This window comes from Hibiscus syriacus, unplaced genomic scaffold (genome assembly GCF_006381635.1).
Source record: "Hibiscus syriacus cultivar Baekdansim isolate YM2019G1 unplaced genomic scaffold, ASM638163v2 tig00111330_pilon, whole genome shotgun sequence".
In the NCBI taxonomy this organism is placed as follows: Eukaryota; Viridiplantae; Streptophyta; class Magnoliopsida; order Malvales; family Malvaceae; genus Hibiscus; species Hibiscus syriacus.
In genome coordinates, this window is record NW_024063059.1 from 10,634,513 (window position 1) to 10,656,289 (window position 21,777).

Sequence of the window (21,777 nt, forward strand, 5' to 3'; positions counted from 1 at the left end):
CTGAGATTTTGCAATACTATCCTCAGATGTGTGCTATGCTCTTCATGTGATTTCGAGTACACCAGTATGTCATCAATAAAGACAACAACAAACTGGTCCAAATATGGTTGAAAAATCATGTTCATGAGATACATGAAAGCAGCAGGTGCATTTGTTACTCCAAATGGCATCACGATGAATTCATAATTCCATATCTCGTTCGAAAAGCTATCTTAGGAATATCTTTTTCTTGAATCTTCAATTGATGGTAACCAAAACGTAAATCAATCTTTGAAAATAGCGAAGCTCCTTTTAATTGATCGAACAAGTCATCAATTCGAGGAAGGGGATACTTGTTCTTGATTGTCACCTTATTGAGTTGTCGGTAATCAATGCAAAGAAGCATTGAACCATCTTTCTTCTTAACAAATAACACTGGAGCTCCCCAAGACGACACACTTGGTCAAATAAATCCCTTCTCTAGCAACTCTTTCAATTGCTTCTTTAATTCTTGCAACTCTTTCGGAGCCATACGATAGGGTGTCATTGCAATAGGAGTAGTTCCCGGTATTAGTTCAATTTGAAATTCTACCTCTATATCTGGAGGTAATCCTAGCAACTCCACAGGGAAAACATCAAGGAATTCTCTTACTATTGGAATCTCATTCAACCCTTTTTCTTTAACTCTTGTATCTACTACATTTGCAAGAAAACCCTGACATCATTGTAGCATCAACTTCTTTGTGGACATCGTTGATATTACATTTGTTAAAGTATTAGACCTTTCACTAATCACACTTACTTCTATCAGTTCTAAACTCTTCAGGGTTACCTTTTTCAATCTACAATCAGTATTCCCATAATAACGAAACAACCAATCTATTCCCAGAATTACTTCAAACTCATCAAAGGGTAGTTTCATCAGATTAGTAGGAAATTCAATTCCCTGAATCCTTATGAGACATCCCTTACAGATCTTATTTACCCGAGGACTGTACCCTAAAGGGTTAGTTACTATCACCTCATTACTCGTAGCTTCTAATGGAATTCTCAATTCTTTTACTAATTTACTGCTATTATAATAATAATTGGAACCCGAATCAATCAACACCAATACTAATTTATCATACAATTAGAAAGTACCTGCTATAACATCAGGATCATCATGGTCTTCACTTGTCTTTAAATTGTATACCCGTGCAATAGAGCGAATTTCAGGTTATGCATAGGATTCAGACTGGTTCCTCCCTCTACCTCTTCCTCGTCCTCGTTGTGAGGCAGAAACATTTATTTCAGATGATGTAGACTCACCCACCATTAATGGACAATCTGGGTTAAATGTATGGCATCACCGCATCAGAAACAGACTCCGGAAGCCATTCGATATGTCCCAAAATGATTCTTCCCACAATGCTCACATTGTCTCGCTTGAATTTGAGTGGCTCTCCCAGCACCAGATCCTAATAATTGTGTCTGTCTCGCTCTCACCTGACTTGCTCCTCTAGCAGAGGTTGCAATAGATTTAGATCTAGCTTGAGGTTAAAACCTCGAATCTCTTCCTCTTTTTGGTAGTGATGTGCTTGAAGAAGCGTTAATCCTCTTAGATGCCTGAACTCTTGAGTTCCCAAATCTCTCATTTTGAGCTCTCTCAAGAGCTTTAGCACGATTAATCACCTCCTAGAACGAGGACAAGTTCAGTACTATTAACATCTCTTTCAATCTATGATGCAAGCCCTCCAAAAACAATTCAAAAGCGTCTTTCTCTTTAGTAACAAGCTCAGCTGCAAATCGACTCACCTTATTAAACTCACATTCATATTCATATACGGAGTGATTCATCTGTTTCAAATTCATTAACTCTTGCTTCATTGGCCTGATGAATTAATCTCCAATGTATTTGTGCTTAAACTCTTCTAAGAACAGAGTCCAAGTTACTTGATCACTTGACATCCTTATGGTGGCATTCATCCACCATATTCTACCTTTTCCTCTAAGTAAAGACACATCTCCATCCAGCTTCTCCACTTCAGAATAGTGGAGACCATCTAACATGATTTTTAAATTATTTAACTAAAGATCCGTTGCAATCGGACCTTCCTCGGTTTCTCCCTTAAATTCGAGAGCTCCTAATCCTCTCAACTCCTTTGCTACATTTACTCTGCGAGTTAATGGAGCAAGAGGTTTGAAACGCGTCAATACTGCATCTAACGTTCTAAATAACACATCTTGATCAGATACAAGCACTCCAGAAGGTGTATGTTCTTTACTCTGCCTGGCTAGGGCAGGTGAATTACTGCTTTCAGCGGGCCTATCATCTCCCGCTTCACTTCTAGAACTATCATGTCTGGACATCTATTAAGACACAACCATATCATTCTATTAGCAAAACAACATACTCACTATTATATCAGATAAAAAAATTCACTATTTTGTTGGCATGTATACATTATAAGACACTCTAGACTTCGGTTTATACCGAGAATCGACTAAACCGTAACTCTGATACTATTAAATGTAACACCCCCAACCGTACCCGACCCGGATACGAGTCTGAGATGTCACATTGACTTTTTAAAACAATATTCTTACAAAATACGATAATATACTATTAAATTATGTTTCATTATAGATATTTAAGGCAAAAACGTTTTTATGAACAGTAATATATGGTATGAACAGTATTGTAACCAGTAATGAACAATATCATGAATAGTTCTACAGTGTACCGATGCAGTGCTACAGTGTACTGCTGCATAAAAACATCGAATATAAATTGTGTATTGATGCACTGCTACAGTACTGCTACAATAACTTCACATCAAATTATATAAAACTCATAAAAATTAAACTTTCATCACTATACATTTACCATTTACATAAATACTTTTAAAATATTCCAAAACTTGATCAGAGCACACATACTTAATTTTAAGACTTTGTTTACATGCCAACCTATTTATCACATAACAATACATATTGTATAATTTACTTCTGATCTGATCTTTAAGTGGAGATATGTTGTTCTGCTGACCTTATAATGGATCTTTCTGATTTTCGGTACCTACGTGTAAAACGCTTACACGCTAAGTCATAGACTTAGTGAGACATAATAATAATGACAATAAAATAGAATGAAAATGTCATAATGAAATGCAATATCATGAAATCATATATTCAATCCATGTAAGTCACATAACTATGTATCTTACCCATGATCTTATTAAATTATCCATCATGAATTCATATCAATAAGTTCAATAGCCCATGATACAATACTGAGAACCTGAGGTATATGAGTACTGTGAGGTTGTTCACTATACTGTCACCACAGCTCATATAAATTTGCACCGAAGTGCTACGTAGAATTTGTCTCGAAGGATCGCGTAGAAATGCACCATAGTGCCATATAAGATTTGTCCATAAGGACCACATAGAAATTCCTTAAGAATCATATACATATACAAAAGATCAAGTAGGTGTCTCAAAAGACCTCATACATATTCCAAAGAATACATATATGTCCCGAAGGACCACGTAGACCCTCTACTCTTGGCATACCAACTATTCATCTACATAACATGGGCTTTCATAATTCACATAGACATATCATTTCCATACCTTTATCACGTAGCTCATATAACTTTTACTGCATATTCATGTCACATAATGCATATGATATGAATTCATGTCATGTATCATAATATGGAATGTAATCATGTATCAAGATATTAAATCTAGACTTATCACAAGTCTAGAATTGAATATATTATTATATTCATGCTATGCATATGCACTCACCTATATCTCTTTACCTTTCCCTCGATCAATCTTACTTGTCACTTGTTCCGGAACTCGTTTAGGCTCGATATCTACATAAACATAAATTCCGAGACGATTTTCAGAAGCCTAAACCTTATAACTTGGTATTAATAACTTAAGCTAATTCAATGAACCAAAAATTCATTTTTCCTTTAGTGGTATATCGATGCACTATAGGTGCATCGGTACCCAAAATAGCTTCGAAATTTTCATGTATCGATGTTTGCCAGTGTGTATCAATACACCTTAAAAATTGGTCTTAGTACATCGGTACCCATTCATAGTATACCGATGCACCTGTCAATAATAAACTGGTTTCATCCGAAAAATCATCTATACTTCACCCAAATTTTCATGTATACAACTCTTATTATGCTATTAAACCCATCTATAGAAACTTTAACTAATTTCTATCATTACAGCAGTTTAGAATCTCCCATATTTCATCCAAATTCTTAAAGTTAAGAATCATACCCAATTTTCCATGTTATACAAACTTTGATTTCAGCTTCTAAATCCATTCATACATCTTTATTCAAAATTTCACTTATCCACTTCTTAGCTTTAATCCTTCATAACTTACAAATCTTTGAGTTTCTATAACCTTTTTCATCTCCATCATGTTTTCTAAGTTTTCCTTAACCAAAACCATACTTAAATTTTAAGGATTAACCAAAAGAAATCCAACTTACCTTGGCTTGGGTGCTTCACGTTGGAGAAGAAGATGAAGATGAAGAAAGAATAGAGAAGAGTAATCTGGAAACTTGATTTCCCAAATTATGATTCACGTGGGTTTATAGAATACCCACTATAATTATTTAATTATTTCCTTGTTCAATGACCCATTTGCCCTTTGACGCTTTCTTCATTTACTAAACTATCCTATATAAAATATTTCAATTAATTCCTTCATCTTTTCAATTTATCCAATCTGGTCACTAATTTTTTTTTTAAATTCACACTTTGGTCACTAACCCGGTATTGAGGATGTTACAAGAACTCTACGTATTTGAGTACTATAAGGTTGTGCATTAATGTTGTCACCACAGCTCATAATTTACACCGAAGTGCTACATAATTTTGCACCGAAGTGCCACATATTTGTCCCAAAGGACCACATATTTCTCCCAAAGGACCACATAAGACCCTCGACTCTTGGCATGTCAACTATACCTCTAATCCTCATACATATACTTTGGGTTATTAATCATATAATATTGTTCAATCATTATTCAAAGTGTTTCTTATTCACATAGTTTCTTTCTCATAAAGTTTGTTCACATTTACTGGTTCAAAACTCACATTTCCATAACATATAATCATAAAACATAGTTTGTATAATGTAAATTGAATAAAACATTGAAATATAACATAAAATAAATATAAAGTTTTCGATCGAAAACACGGAGGTTGGCATATCGCAAGCCTTCCTCAATTCTATTATAAGAAAGATAAGTTGCACTCACTTTTGTCTCACTAAAGTCTAATCTAAATCCTTTCAAAATGATACTCAAAATACCAAGCTGACGGGAAGTTAATTGTGTACAATCACTACACAAAACAATCTAAAATCAATATCGTTCTTTAACTCAATTATATCGAATCAAAATAACTTGGAAAGTAAGACACCCAACAATTCCCTTTTATGTTTAGAAGTATCAGTACTACCCTACAAGGGTATCGATACCTCCTTACAAGGGTATCAATACCTCCTTATGATACCGATACCAAAGTAGCATTCGATGATCAAGGGTATCGATACCTCCTCAAGGTACCGATACCAATCTGGAATTCAATGTTTCAAGGTATCGATGTCATCCTTCAGGTATCGATACTACCCCTTACAGTAACAATACCTCTTCAACATGTATCGATACTACCCTTAACAATTTCATAGATTTTGCCCTTGAAGTATCAGTATTATTCTAATGATATCGATACTCCAAGCCCAGATTTGCCATTCTTACTTCGAAATTCACCCAAAAACCTTCCTAACTCTCATATATAAACCCTCCATAAGCCTTAAAACTCACTCTTATACTTCCACACCAATTAGTCTTCATTTTCTACTTCGCATTATCCCAATTCCAGTTTGAACACTTGAATCTCAAAGTCAAACCAAATTTTCGAACATGTTCTTAGACATATCTAACACTTAACTCTTAAGTGTAATCCTTGACAAGTCAATTATCTAATTAAAACTTCAAAAACTACTCCAAATCAAAATTTTATTTCAAAACCCATTTTATAAATTCATCTCTAAAACACTCATCTGGTTGTTTTAATATTATATAAGCTTTTCTTAAGCTCATATAATACCAAAATTTCCATTATCAAACCAAAGATTAAAATAAAACTACAAAATCCAAAATTCTTACCTTTAAAGGGGGAGCTCACGTAGAAGAACAAAAGCAAGGAAGTATTTCTAGACACTTCTCTCTTTTCCAACAAACTTATCCAATAAAAAAGCAGTTAAATATCCTTCCCTACAATTTACCATTTTACCCTTGTTAACCATCCATACTTGCTATAATACCCAACACAAAATTCCTCCATAAATCATTGAATTATCACATTATTCTAGTTCAACCACTAAGTTTAGAAGTTCTTACATTTTGGTCATTGGCCCGATGATTGGGATGTTACAGATGTTATGATCCAAAAGCTTCAAGATCACCGTTTTAGATATAATTGCTTCCATTAATTTATAAGATCCTCATTCGTTAAATCAAGGTTTTTACCCTCCACAACTTGGCTAGCGTTGGATTGATCCTTATCATTGGAAATACCATCCATAATTGAAGCGTAGGAGGGAAGAGTTTCCATTGTTGTATCCACGGGCTCTACGGCCATCTCAGCATCCTAAGCGTCTCCAGGATCTGGTGGTTTCAAATGTTCGGCTATGTCATCCACGACCATCACAAAATCATGGTTGTCTCCTGGATCTAGAGGATCCATTTGTCCCGCTCTGGCTTCCTCGGAAATTTTTGATTGGACATTAGAGTTGCTAATTGAGAGCATTATAGATTTTTCCTAACATTCATAAAAATTTTCGATGCTAAAGAGAGATTTGTTTTTTATCATTAATGGATACATTTTTTATCATTAAATTTTGAAATATAAAAGGGATAAATTATTTACCTAAATAAATAAAAGGGTAAATTATCTTGTTAGCTATTGAAATTTAGTTTGTGTGCTAAATCACTAAACTTGAAAACCCTTCAATTTTAGCACTAATTTTTTTATATTGTCTTTTTTGTTACTGGATTGTTAAATCTTTAACAACATGATTTCTTTCTCCTTTTTCTACAAAATATTGTCAACTCCTATCATTGTTGTTGTCCAATCGTTGTCTATCATCGATTGCAATTTGCGACAATATTAGTAACAAAATATTGAGATTTTACCTCTCTTTGTTCTCATTTGATTGATTTTTCATGGAACACAATCAAAATCGTAAAAATCTATTTAATGATTTGACATTCAAAAGCTTTGATCTCCTTTGATAGTATTTGATAAGCTTAGTTTTAAGAAATATTGTTCACCTTCTTGAAAGAATGCTTCTCACCATTTTAATTTTCAAGCAAACGTCCAAAGCCCTCAAATAGAGAAAGTCTATAGATCTTATAAATGATAGATTTTTCTGTGTAATTTCATGAGTTCTAAAGAGTATTAGGGAAAATCTAAACGATAAAGTGATGGAGGACGACAAGACAAATTCATCGCTATCTAGGATGATCGCAAAAGACGTCAAAGAATAATGATTTTTATGATGGTTGAAAATGGTTTGAAACCCCTAATATCCATGAAAAAGATGATGAGGTAGAATAAAAAATTATTTTGTTAGCTTCATTCTCAACACATCAACACCAAACCACCACACCATCTGAGCTTTAATGACTTAACAATTTAATAACCAAAAAAGATAATGTTGGAAATTAAATGCTAAAGTTGAAATGTTTTAAAGTTAATGATCTAATTGATATATAAATTAAAGCCCAATGACTAATGCGACAGTTTACCTCACATAATAATAATATTTGTAAAAATTAATGAAGCTTACTAAGTTGTCTTGTAAATAAATGTTAAATGCTTGGATTAGGGACTAGGATGTCAAAGCATATGGTTCAAAACTCTAAATCTTATTCATGGTAGCAAATTGAATTTTTGCATTTCGAAACTTTTGTGGCTCTCAATAATTTCAGAGTGTGTAAAAGTCCTTAGTTGACATCTTTCTCTTTATTTTTTTTTTTTTGTATGATGTGTTGATATGGATAGATGGAAGGGACCTTTGTGATTTTCTATACTTTAGACAACAATAAAATGATAATAGTTGAGTCTACGTAATACAAATATTCAAATTATTACTTACCCTTGTTGTTATAAATATGATTAGATTTATGATTAATTTAATAATTTTATTTAGAAAAGTGTTAAATGATATTTTGATTATTAAAGTTGTATTTTTTATCATTTTTGTATTTAAAGAATTTTTCTATTGTCAAACTAAATCTCTATATTTTTCATCCCGGATGCACATTGTTTAACCTCATTCAAAAAATGTTAATTTTTTCCTTTTTATAATAAAAAAAATTAAAAATAGAAAAATCCATACAGATCTTAGATTTTATAATTTTTTTAAATAAGGTATTTTTCCTTTTATAATTTATTCATACTGCAAAATGTATAACTAGTTTTTTTTAAAAATCCAAACAATACAAAAAAATTTTTGTCTTTCTAAACAAATATTATGCAGAAAAGTTTATTGAAGTTTTTAAAAAATAATATATTTTTAAAAATACATATAATTTAAATAAATGATTTTAAAAAAAATACAACAACAATCCCAAAAAATATAACAATTGAATATATTAACATTTTTTTGTTTCTATCTATTTTTATATTTTAATAATTGTATATAAGAAATTCATCAAATGACTTTAGTGATAAAATGAACTGTAATTTATCTTGAGGTCATAAATTTAAACAATTACATTTGTAGAGTATGTATATATTGTTAATAACTAAAAGTATATTTAAATTATATATATTCTTATAAAAATAAAAATATAGTGTTTAGTTAAAAATATATATATTTTACATTAAACAAAATTTAATATAAATATATATATGAAAAAATAAAAAATAAAATTTTAACTTCGATTAGTGGTTAAGTCTCTATCTTACACCTAGGTTCTAAGATCAAATCCCTTTAAATTCTACTGAAATACAATTTAATCTATATATTATCAATTATGATTTAAATATTGAGCTTAACTCAATGATTAAGCACATCCAAATAACTTTTTTTCCATTGTACTAAAAGATTAAATTTATTAAATTGTTTTTAATTAAAATTAGAATAAATTAATAGATAATATAAATAATAATGACCAAATATTTATTACATATTTTTTTAAATATCACGTTTATAATTCTATCAATAGTTAATATTTGATGGCTTAATTAAAATCAAATTAAAAGTTCATTAACCTAATTGACAATAGCTTTAATTTATTGGTCAAAAAAGAATCGAGACAATAGTTTAATGACCTTATATTAGTTTACTCAAAAAGTTTATACCTGCGTAAAGTAACATTGGATAATTTTGATTCGACCGTCAGTTCGTCACCAACCAGACTTTATATGTCAAATGACTATTTTACCCTCATTTCTATGATTGATTTTTTTTTAGGTTTTTCAGTAATTGAATTATTTAATCGGAAAAAATTAGAAAATATATATAATAAAACGAATTATTACACCTACTAAAATGTAAGAGGCCGATATATTACCAAAATGTAATTGCACTATTGATTAAATATTACTTATATATAATTATAAAATTCATAAAACAAAGAGAATAAAAACATTATATAACCTACCATTCTAAGGACGATTAGGTAATTTAATTAATTTAAAGAAGATAAATTCTTCATTCTTTTAATCCTATCATCGTGAAAAGATTTTTCTCTTTAGAATATGAATATTATATTTTTCATATATATATATATATATATATATATATATATATATATATATATATATATATATATAGTTTCAAGTGATTATAAAATAATATCTATTCAAATTTTTTAATTAATTTAAAACATACACACATTTTAAAGATATAGTTTTTAGACATCAAAATCTAGAGAATAATTTCTAATATATATATATATATATATATGTGTGTGAGAGAGAGAGAGAGTTGTGATCTACTTATATAATATAATATATTTTAAATTTTATATAAATTTAAGATTGTTAGATAAATAAAAATAAAGTATTGAGATTAATTTCTTATTTATTTTTCTAATGAATATCTTATTTCCTCCTTTAAACTCAATAGTTTTTTCATTAAGCTAAGGTGATTACAAAGTAGTATATGTTTTAAATATTTTTAATCATCTGACAATTTATGCTCAATCATCCTGCTGCAGCCGCTGGTGCTCAAACTAATGACCTCGAAAAATAACAACGATTCCTTTAACTACTAAGGTAAATTGATTCTTGCAACCCAGTATTTAATTTACACTCATTCCATAATACTAAATTTGTGAAAACATATTTTTATATTATTGAAATGAGATTATAATACTAAAAATTTATTTATAAATAATTATTTTAATATTTAATATTTTTTATTTAAAAGTATATAAAAATAAAAGAATCTTATGATAATCCATTGAATAGAGTATTTAAAACTATTTTAAGACCAAACTCCGAAAGATTCAATATCTGACTCTGAGTTGAGACAAAAAATCGCCGAACCAAAGAGAAATATCTAAGCCATGGCTTTGCAATTGTGGGAGACTTCGAAGGAGGCGATAACGGCGTATACGGGTCTATCTCCGGCCACTTTCTTCACTGTTCTTGCTGTGTTGTGGGCCATTTACTATGTAATAACGGGTCTATTCGGGTCCTCCGGTGATCACCATCAACGCTCCAGGGCTTTGGAGGAGCAGATGGAGCCGCTCCCACCTCCGGTTCAGCTGGGCGAGGTATCCGAGGAGGAACTTAAGCAATATGATGGGTCGGATCCCAAGAAGCCACTCCTCATGGCCATCAAAGGACAGATTTATGATGTTTGTCAACAACAACAACAAAATCATATTTCCAAATGTAATTGGGGTAAGGGGTAGAGTAGTTGGCTGTCCCCAATGTCAGGTTGAGAACAATTTCCGTGGAAGACTTCCGACAGTTATAAAATTTAAAAATAAAGATAAAATGTAGTGCATGTATAAATAAATATATAAATACATAGATTAACAGTCTTCATATGCAGTCTTCATATGCGCGTCTGTAATAGGAAGTAATCCCTGCAAATGAATCCCTACGTAAAAATCTATGTATATAGACAGAAACGTTAGATCCGACAAAATTTAAAAAGATGAAACCATGACGAGAATGATACACAATAGTCAACGATAACAAGCAACGAGAAGGAATAAAGTCAAAATGAGTTAAAACCTAAACTAAGTCAACACTACTCCGCTACACTAGTTCTAAACCTTCATAAATTCCAATGACAGAGACGATAAAAAAATAGAAGTCATGGAAATTACTACAAAGTCATTAAAAGAAGACAGAGATGATACACCCTATGGATGTGACATGCACTACTCGACTACCCTGAACTTAAGTCTCCATACTTTCCTATCAGAGGTCATGTACTCGGTAAGGGCTAAATTTATCTTTTCTTCTTTGGGATGAAATTTAAATTCAATTTGAATTACTTATATTTTATCGATTGAAATTACTACTGAAAAATCAAACAAAATATTATATAGTAAAATAAAATATTGAATGCTAAACAAAAAAAATATTTTATAAGATTAAATAAAAAATATAAAAAATATAAAAATTAGAAAATAATAATAATAATAATTTTTATTCTAAAATGAATAACATGTTAAAGGATCTCTTAGTAATTAAAAAAATATCAAACACACAAAATTAGTGATTAAAATAAAATTATTATAAAATTAAAAGAACAAAATAAAATAACATAATTTACATTAGTGACCAAAATAAAACATACATAAATTTTTAGGACATATTCAAATAAAAATATAAATTAGTGACTAAAATGTAAAAAATAAAATAACATTAGATAATCAGAAACTAATAGTATTTAAATTAAAATAAAATAAAACAGAATGACAAAATTGCAATAAATTAGAAACTAAAGGTCCAGTGATCAAAATGCAACAAATAATAAAATAACTACTAAATTATAACAAATAAAATAGCAAAAATAATGACCAAATCGAAATTTAATAAAACCAATATGCATATTCGAAACAAATAACAAAGTAAATAATCAGAATACAAAAGAAACTAAAATACGGGGAGCTTAAAAGTGATTTTACCCTGACAGTGAACAAAGCATAAAATACGCTGAAACTGGGAGGACTTTGAATGCGATTTGACTCTAAATTAGGCGAACAAAGTATAAATATCCTAAAAACCAGGGATCTGATACATGATTTACCCTTTTTCTACATCAACATAATATATCCCCTGTTTTACGTGAATCAACCCTGAAACCTGCAAACAACAAACTCTCTTGATTGTTGCACCCCGGTTCCGTCTCCGGTGGTCGTTGGCCACCAAAATTTACCGAGAGACTCGTCTCGACGCGGTGGTCACTGATCTGGGCTCCGTTTCGTCAGGGGGCACTCCGAACGTCGTAAAATGGCCAAAGACCGCACAGTTTTTCCAGGCTTTGATCTCCGTCGTCTGCCGTTGGATCGGGCCCAAATTTCAGTATTCTGCTCCCCTCCTCGAGATGTTTCTTCTCACCGTTTGGATCGGTGAACCGACCCTCGGAATGCCGGCAATGCTCTGGTAAACGATAAAATACCATTTTTTCCCTTCTTTTTGTTATTATTTTTTTATTTCAAAAGCTAATAAAAAGAAAATAAACGTAAATACCAGAAAATTCTTTGAACATTTTTTGGTTTTATTATTTTTGAATCTGAATCCAACCTCCCATTACATTTTTTCTTTCGGGGTTATATAGCTCGATTTGTACATTTTTTCTTGTTTTTTTTCAACATGCTTGGAATATATTGTGTATTTTTTTGACTTTGGCTTGATTTTTGGTTGTTGGTGATGTAGGCGATGACGATGGCGACTTCCAGAAGGCTTGACGGCGCTGGAACGTTTGACTGATTTTTAAAAAAAAACCCGGACAAAACGGGTGTCTACAGCTGCCCCTCTTTACACATTCTTGTGTCAACAAGAATAGGGCAAAGATGAAAAAGATAACTAGTTTTTGTCCGATTATCTTTTTTTTGGAGAACAACTGTAATTGGGCATCAGGTTGAGCCTGAAATTGGGCTTTGGTCTTCTTCTCGATTTAAAGACCTCGACTTCAACCAGAAAGTAGTTTCTCGATGCTACCATGTGGTTGATGTGTCATAGAGCTTAATGAAATCGAACTCGTTAGTTTTTGCTGACAGATAGCCCTTCTCGTCTTGAGATATGCTGTAAATTTGATATGCCTCTGAGTTGAATGTAATCGAACTCGAAGGTCTTTGATTACAGATAATCATTCTCGCCTTGAGTTATGCTACAAATGATATGCCTTTGAGCTGAGGGTAATCGAACTCGAAGGTATTTTGTTGGCAGATAGCCCTTTTCGCCTTGAGCTATGCTGCAAATGATGTGCCTTTGAGCTGAGTGTAATCGAACTCGAAGGTCTTTTGATGACAGATAACCCTTCTCGCCTTGAGTTATGCTATAAATTATGTGCATTTGAGCTGAGTGTAATCGAACTCGAAGGTCTTTTGTTGGCAGATAGCTATTCTCGCCTTGAGCTATGCTGCAAATGATGTGCCTTTGAGCTGAGTGTAATCGAACTCAAAGGTATTTTGATGACAGATAACCCTTCTCGCCTTGAGTTATGCTACAAATGATGTGCCTTTGAGCTGAGTGTAATCAAACTCGAAGGTCTTTTGATGACAGATAACCCTTCTCGCCTTGAGCTATGATGCAAATGATGTGCCTTTGATCTGAGTGTAATCGAACTCGAAGGTCTTTTGTTGGCAGATAACCTTTCTCGCCTTGATCTATGCTGCAAATGATGTGCCTTTGAGCTGAGTGTAATAGAACTCGAAGGTCTTTTATTGGCAGATAACCCTTCTTGCCTTGAGTTATGCTGCAAATGATGTGCCTTTGAGCTGAGTGTAATCGAACTCAAAGGTCTTTTGTTCGTAGATAACCCTTATTGCCTTAAGCTATGCTGCAAATGATGTGCGTTTGAGTTGAGTGTAATCGAACTCGAAGGTCTTTTGATGACAGATAACCCTTCTCACATTGAGTTATGCTACAAATGATGTGCCTTTGAGTTGAGTGTAATCGAACTCAAAGGTCTTTTGTTGGCAGATAGCTCTTCTCGCATTGAGCTATGCTGTAAATGATTTACCTTTGAGCTGAGTATAATCGAATTAGAAGGTTTTTTATTGGCAGATAACCCTTCTTACCTTGAGCTATGCTGCAAATGATGTGCCTTTGAGCTGAGTGTAATCGAACTAGAAGGTCTTTTGTTGGCATATAGCCCTTCTTGCCTTGAGTTATGCTGCAAATGATGTGTCTTTAAGCTGAATGTAATCGAACTCGAAGCTCTTTTGATGACAGATAACCCTTCTCGCCTTGAGTTATGCTGCAAATGATGTGTCTTTGAGCTGAGTGTAATGGAACTCGAAGGTCTTTTGTTTGCAGATAACCCTTCTCGCCTTGAGCTATGCTACAAATGATGTGTCTTTGAGCTGAGTGTAATTGTAACACCCCCAACCCGTCCGACCTGGATACGAGTCCGAAGTGTCACATTGACTTTTCAAACATTTATTCGTATAAAATAGTGAGTAATTTAAAAACTTTGATAACATTTAACTTATTCAAAACGTTTACAAAATATATCAGAGTTCATACAATTTATATCTTTAGACTACATGCCAACTACACTCTATAAACAGTACATATATTTTATGATCTGACATTTGGTAAGGAGAACTGACCTGTCTTGCTCCGCATTACTCTTTACCCTTCTCGAAACATACGTATGAAATAATCACACGCTAAGTCGAAGACTTAGTGAGGCATAAAAACTTATAATGCACTTTATAACATATATCAATACATGAATGTTCTGTTCTATCATGTTATACCAAATTACATGCTTTCTTCGTATCATATAAAATTATATCAGATTAATTACAGTAAATACATACATACACATAACTCATCATTAACAGTTCATCATGTAATCACATACTTTTATGCTTAGCCTTTTCAATCAAACACTATACACACACAACATCATATCATTTCTATAACATTTATCATATCACTAACATATATTTGTTTATATCTCTTGATTAGCCCATGTACATATGTGAGAACTATAGATATGTGAGTTTATGGAGGTTGTGCACTAATGCTGTCACCACAGCTCATATAAATGCACCGAAGTGCCACATAGAATTGCACCATAGTGCCGCGTAGAATTGCACCGTAGTGCCATATAATAATGTCCATAAGGACCACATATCATTCATTAAGAATCATATACATATACTAGGGATCAAGTATGCGTCTCACCAGACTTCACACATGTTCCAAAGAATACATATATGTCCCGAAGGACCACAATGTCCCGAAGGACCACATATCATTCCTTAAGAATCATATGCCAATGATCAAGTATGTGTCTCACCAGACTTCACACATGTTCCAAAGAATACATATATGTCCCGAAGGACCACAATGTCCCGAAGGACCACATATCATTCCTTAAGAATCATATACATATGCCAAGGATCAAGTATGTGTCTCACCAGACTTCACACATGTTCCAAAGAATACATATATGTCCCGAAGGACCACAATGTCCCGAAGGACCACATAGACCCTCGACTCTTGGCATGCCAACTATACCCCTAGCTCTCATGACACATAACATGGGCATTGTCATTTAACAGTTCACATTACTTATTCATATCATTTCCTTTCTGTCACGTACCACATGTACGTGTAATCATTGATCTTACAATCACATATTTCATATAGTCACTTGGCTTATTTCATTTCACATTGGGCATATCTCATAGCACATATCACACATGCGTATAATCATGTAACATATATAATAACCTATATCCATTTCATGTATCCATGCCCATATCAAAATCATAAATCAAATAACATTGTGTTATTACATACTTTGTTCCATAGCCATATATTTACATACCTTATACTTACCTAGTTTAATCTATTTCACACATAGTCACATAATCACGTAATTTACTTACGCATAGATCATTTTCATACCTAAATCATATAACACCCAATTCTTTCTCATAAAGTTATATGTTATATTCATATAATATCATATTATCCTATAAGTAAATACTTATCTTATGGTTTGGAATCATCATTTATACTCAATTCCCTTCACTAATATATTATTCTCATATTACTCTATAGTCTAATCTTATTTAACTCATCACCTTTCTCATGTAGTCATATAAATCTATTATATAAATTCTTATAATTGATCACTTATACTATTAACATGTATGGCCACTTATCATATAACCTATTTCACATTCCCATGCAATCATATAGAACATTCATATTAATTCCTATACTTATCACAATACATGTATTCACACAATCATTTAACACATGTTGTAATATATATCACATATATCCAAATCAAACATATGCCTATGATAATAAATTAATGCATTATAATATAGGAAATAGACTCATCGCAAGTCTTATTTCCATTAAACATCATAAACTAACTTGTATGCACTCACCTGGCCTCACTAGTCCATTCCAATCTCTTATCTTCCCTTTTATCGATGTTACTTGCCAATGATTCCGGAACTCGTTTAGGCTCTGAATCTACATAATTATACATTTTAAGACAATTATTAGATACCTACACCTTGTAATTTGATACTAGCAACTTAAACGAACTTATTAAACCCATATTCACAATTTTCCGTTAGGGGGAATCGGTTCCCTCCTGTGGGGGTATCGGTTCCCCCATGACATTCTGGAAATTTTATTCGCTTGAAGGGGTATCGGTTCCCCTTGAATGGGTACCGATTCCCCTAGCCCAGAATTACATTTTTGAACTCAAAAATCCCTTCATTTTCAGCTTCATACCTCATACTTCACTTCCCTTAATATTCCTATTTTTCATACACATAATTAAACTCGTTTCTAATCCATAATCACTTCCTTAAACTCAAAATCCTATCTTTTACATGATATTCAAGAATCATACTCAAATACCAACATGTTCTAACTTTAATTCTATCACCTTATACTTCTTAATTAGCTTGATAACAAGTCAAATCCAACTTCAAATTCTTATTATGACCTCTAATCCAATATTTCATTCAATGGCTTCTAACCTTTAATCTCCCTTAACTTACAATTCTTTGAGTTTCTACAACTCTTTTTCCTTCTATAATCTTTCTTAAGGCTTCCATAATTAAAACCATGCTTGAATTTGAAGGATTAATCAAGAGAAATTAAACTCACCTTAGCTTGGGCTCTTCACGTTGAAGAAGAAAAAAGAATCAAGAGTTATCTGGAAACTCTTGTTTCTTTCACTTGGATATTATAACACCCATTATCTATTATTTAATTATTACCTTTGCTCAATGACCCTTTTACCCTTTTAGTTCTTATTCACTTAATAATTCATCCTACCCAACATCTTTAATTAATTCCTTCACTTTTCGATTAATTGAATTTGATCACTGACATTTTAAAATCTTACACTTTAATCACTAACCCGGTATAGAGGATGTTACAAATCTCCCCTCCTTATAAGAAAATTCGTCCTCGAATTTTCACTGCACATCTTAATAAGAACATATCTTCTAATGTTCTTATATTGCTTCTCTGACTTATTCTTTCTTGTCATCATCAGAAACTTACTTTTCAATCCTTTAGTTTTCCAACTATCTTTTTCGTTTATACATTCATCTTCTGTTGCTTATCATATAAACAATAACCAGTAATACCAATCCATTGTTGTCTTTTCTCTCATTCGATTATGCATTTTTCCTTTGACCTTTCTAAAATTCCATATAATGTCACTCATCACGTTGACAGTAACATCCATCTCATCACTCTATATCATAAATCCATCTATTTCTTCATAACTCTCTAATTACCTTATAACCATACCAACTTGTATTTCGTCATCATTTGACCAAAACACAACTTTAAATCTTCTTCAATTGTGATTAAACATATACTTTAAGGAGTCAAACAATATTTTCACATCACCTTGCACACTTTTCATATTTCTATATCGAACTTATCATTTACACTTCTATACAAATCCTCACTTCATTCACTATATCACGTTTATGTAATCAAAATATACAACTATATCTAATACAATTTCATCACAAAATCTTGTTAGTCAACGCTAACTCTTTCATTCTAAAGTACAAATCCTTATCATCTCCACACTCTTTCTTATACGCAATACTATCTCTTTGTTTCAAATTCATAACTCTGATTCCATTTATATAATGTTACTTATCCTGTAGTCAGTAACATCAATTCTTATCACTAAAAATCAAAAAAAATCAATCAATTCATTTCTTTCCTCATTTTCTAATTAATTCACCATAATCCAAACTTTTACTCATTCTTTCATCCTTGTCTGTATTACGATACACATAATCTCTTCATATAACCTTACATACTTTTCTTACTTCTAATCAAACTTATAATTTGCACTTCCTTATAACCCTTTATCATATTTACTCATTTAAACACCATCTTTTCATTTCTTTATCCATTTATCCTTTTATTATCAAAATCTTCTTATATACAAATCATATCTTTCCTTCCATGTTCACATACTCTTGTCTTATCACTTATTTTTATCTCTGTGTAACCATCTTCATTGCATCCTCATAACTTTGATATCCCTATTTCTTCTACCGATCTTTATTCTTTATCATCTCTTGTATTTGTATTTTCTTCTTTAAAGCCACTTTTTAAAATATACCAATGTTTATCTCTTTGCCTACATCATATCGGTATGATCAAGATACATAACCACATCCAGATTCATATCATATTTGATTAACTCCACTTTATCTTTCCTCCAATCTTATAACTCTAGCACCTTTACTCTGAGAGCTAAATAATAACTTTTGTTCAATCTAGGGCACAAGCCCTATTATACCAATCATATACATCCTTTCCAATCTAAATTATCTCAAAATTCGCTTACTCAACTTATCAATTTCACCTCTATTCTCATACATCCTGAAATTTCTTTTGCTCAAACTCAACATTCTGACTTCCTGTGTCCTATAATCTGATCATCGATATACACATTCTCAGACTCTTCTTATCAATCCTCAGCTTTACTTAAATATACAAATTCTTACTTCCTTTTCCTTTACTATACCACATTACTATGATCCAAATATGCAACTGTATCCAGATCCATTGCAGATTTGGTTATCATATCCTGACAATATCTTATAATCTTATAATTCCAGTACATTTTTATCACATACTCTAGTTAGCTAATGCTAACTCTTTCCATCTTAACTGGAAACCCTTATCATAAACATACTCTTGTTTATGCGCAATACTATCACTTCGTTTCAAACTCATAAGCTCTGACTTTATACATCTTATACACTTTTCACTGATGCATTTATCCTTGAGTTCTTCTATACGTACTCACCACGTCATTAGATTTTTTTAACATTCTTATGGTGACACCTGTTCGCCATATTCTATCTTATCCACATAATAACAAAACTACTCTATATCGTGTTTCCGATTCAAAACAATGAAAACATTCTATCATTATTCAGATATGATTTCAGCTTTCTGAAATCAACTTTTGATCTTACTAGGCATTTCCTGAGGTGTCCGCTCTTCATCCTGCCTGGCCAGGGCAGGTGAATAGCTATCACAATCAGGAATATCACCTTTCACTTACTTCGAAATTATCACGATCAGATTTCTACTGTATTAAACTATTCTTATTCTATTAGCAAGACAACATATTACTTACACTATCAGATCAGAAATTTTTCAATCTATGTTGGCATGTACACCTTTTATGACACTTTGGACTTCGGTTTATGCCGCGAATCGGCTAAACCTTAGCTCTGATACCATTAAATGTAACACCCCCAACCCGTATCCGACCCGGATACGAGTCCGAAGTGTCACATTGACTTTTCAAACATTTATTCGTATAAAATAGTGAGTAATTTAAAAACTTTGATAACATTTAACTTATTCAAAATGTTTACAAAATATATCAGAGTTCATACAATTTATATCTTTAGACTACATGCCAACTACACTCTATAAACAGTACATATATTTTCTGATTTGACATTTGGTAAGGAGAACTGACCTGTCTTGCTCCGCATTACTCTTTACTCTTCTCGAAACCTACGTGTGAAATAATCACACGCTAAGTCGAAGACTTAGTGAGGCATAAAAACTTATAATGCACTTTATAACATATATCAATACACGCATGTTCTGTTCTATCATGTTATACCAAATTACATGCTTTCTTCGTATCATATAAAATCATATCAGATTAATTACAGTAAATACATACATACACATAACTCATCATTAACAGTTCATCATGTAATCACATACTTTTATGCTTAGCCTTTTCAATCAAACACTATACACACACAACATCATATCATTTCTATAACATTTATCATATCACTAACATATATTTGTTTATATCTCTTGATTAGCCCATATACATATGTGAGAACTATAGATATGTGAGTTTATGGAGGTTGTGCACTAATGCTGTCACCACAGCTCATATAAATGCACCGAAGTGCCACATAGAATTGCACCGTAGTGCCGCGTAGAATTGCACCGTAGTGCCATATAATAATGTCCATAAGGACCACATATCATTCCTTAAGAATCATATACATATACTAGGGATCAAGTATGCGTCTCACCAGACTTCACACATGTTCCAAAGAATACATATATGTCCCGAAGGACCACAATATCCCGAAGGACCACATATCATTCCTTAAGAATCATATACATATGCCAAGGATCAAGTATGTGTCTCACCAGACTTCACACATGTTCCAAAGAATACATATATGTCCCGAAGGACCACAATGTCCCGAAGGACCACATATCATTCCTTAAGAATCATATACATATGCCAAGGATCAAGTATGTGTCTTACCAGACTTCACACATGTTCCAAAGAATACATATATGTCTCGAAGGACCACAATGTCCCGAAGGACCACATAGACCCTCGACTCTTGGCATGCCAACTATACCCCTAGCTCTCATGACACATAACATGGGCATTGTCATTTAACAGTTCACATTACTTATTCATATCATTTCCTTTCTGTCACGTACCACATGTACGTGTAATCATTGATCTTACAATCACATATTTCATATAGTCACTTGGCTTATTTCATTTCACATTGGGCATATCTCATAGCACATATCACACATGCGTATAATCATGTAACATATATAATAACCTATATCCATTTCATGTATCCATGCCCATATCAAAATCATAAATCAAATAACATTGTGTTATTACATACTTTGTTCCATAGCCATATATTTACATACCTTATACTTACCTAGTTTACTCTATTTCACACATAGTCACATAATCACGTAATTTACTTACGCATAGATCATTTTCATACCTAAATCATATAACACTCAATTCTTCCTCATAAAGTTATATGTTATATTCATATAATATCATATTATCCTATAAGTAAATACTTATCTTATGGTTTGGAATCATCATTTATACTCAATTCCCTTCACTAATATATTATTCTCATATTACTCTATAGTCTAATCTTATTTAACTCATCACCTTTCTCATGTAGTCATATAAATCTATTATATAAATTCTTA

At 32.1% G+C, this 21,777-nt stretch overlaps 1 protein-coding gene across 1 annotated transcript; it reads left to right on the forward strand.

Moving 5' to 3' along the window:
• The first annotated feature begins 10,543 nt into the window (after positions 1-10,543).
• On the forward strand, positions 10,544-12,956 carry LOC120158797 (membrane steroid-binding protein 2-like). The gene is made up of 2 exons (XM_039169550.1): positions 10,544-10,932; positions 12,925-12,956. The coding sequence occupies exons 1-2, from the start codon at positions 10,593-10,595 to the stop codon at positions 12,954-12,956; spliced, it is 372 nt and encodes a 123-aa protein (XP_039025481.1). The 5' UTR covers positions 10,544-10,592.
• The last annotated feature ends 8,821 nt before the right edge of the window (positions 12,957-21,777 follow it).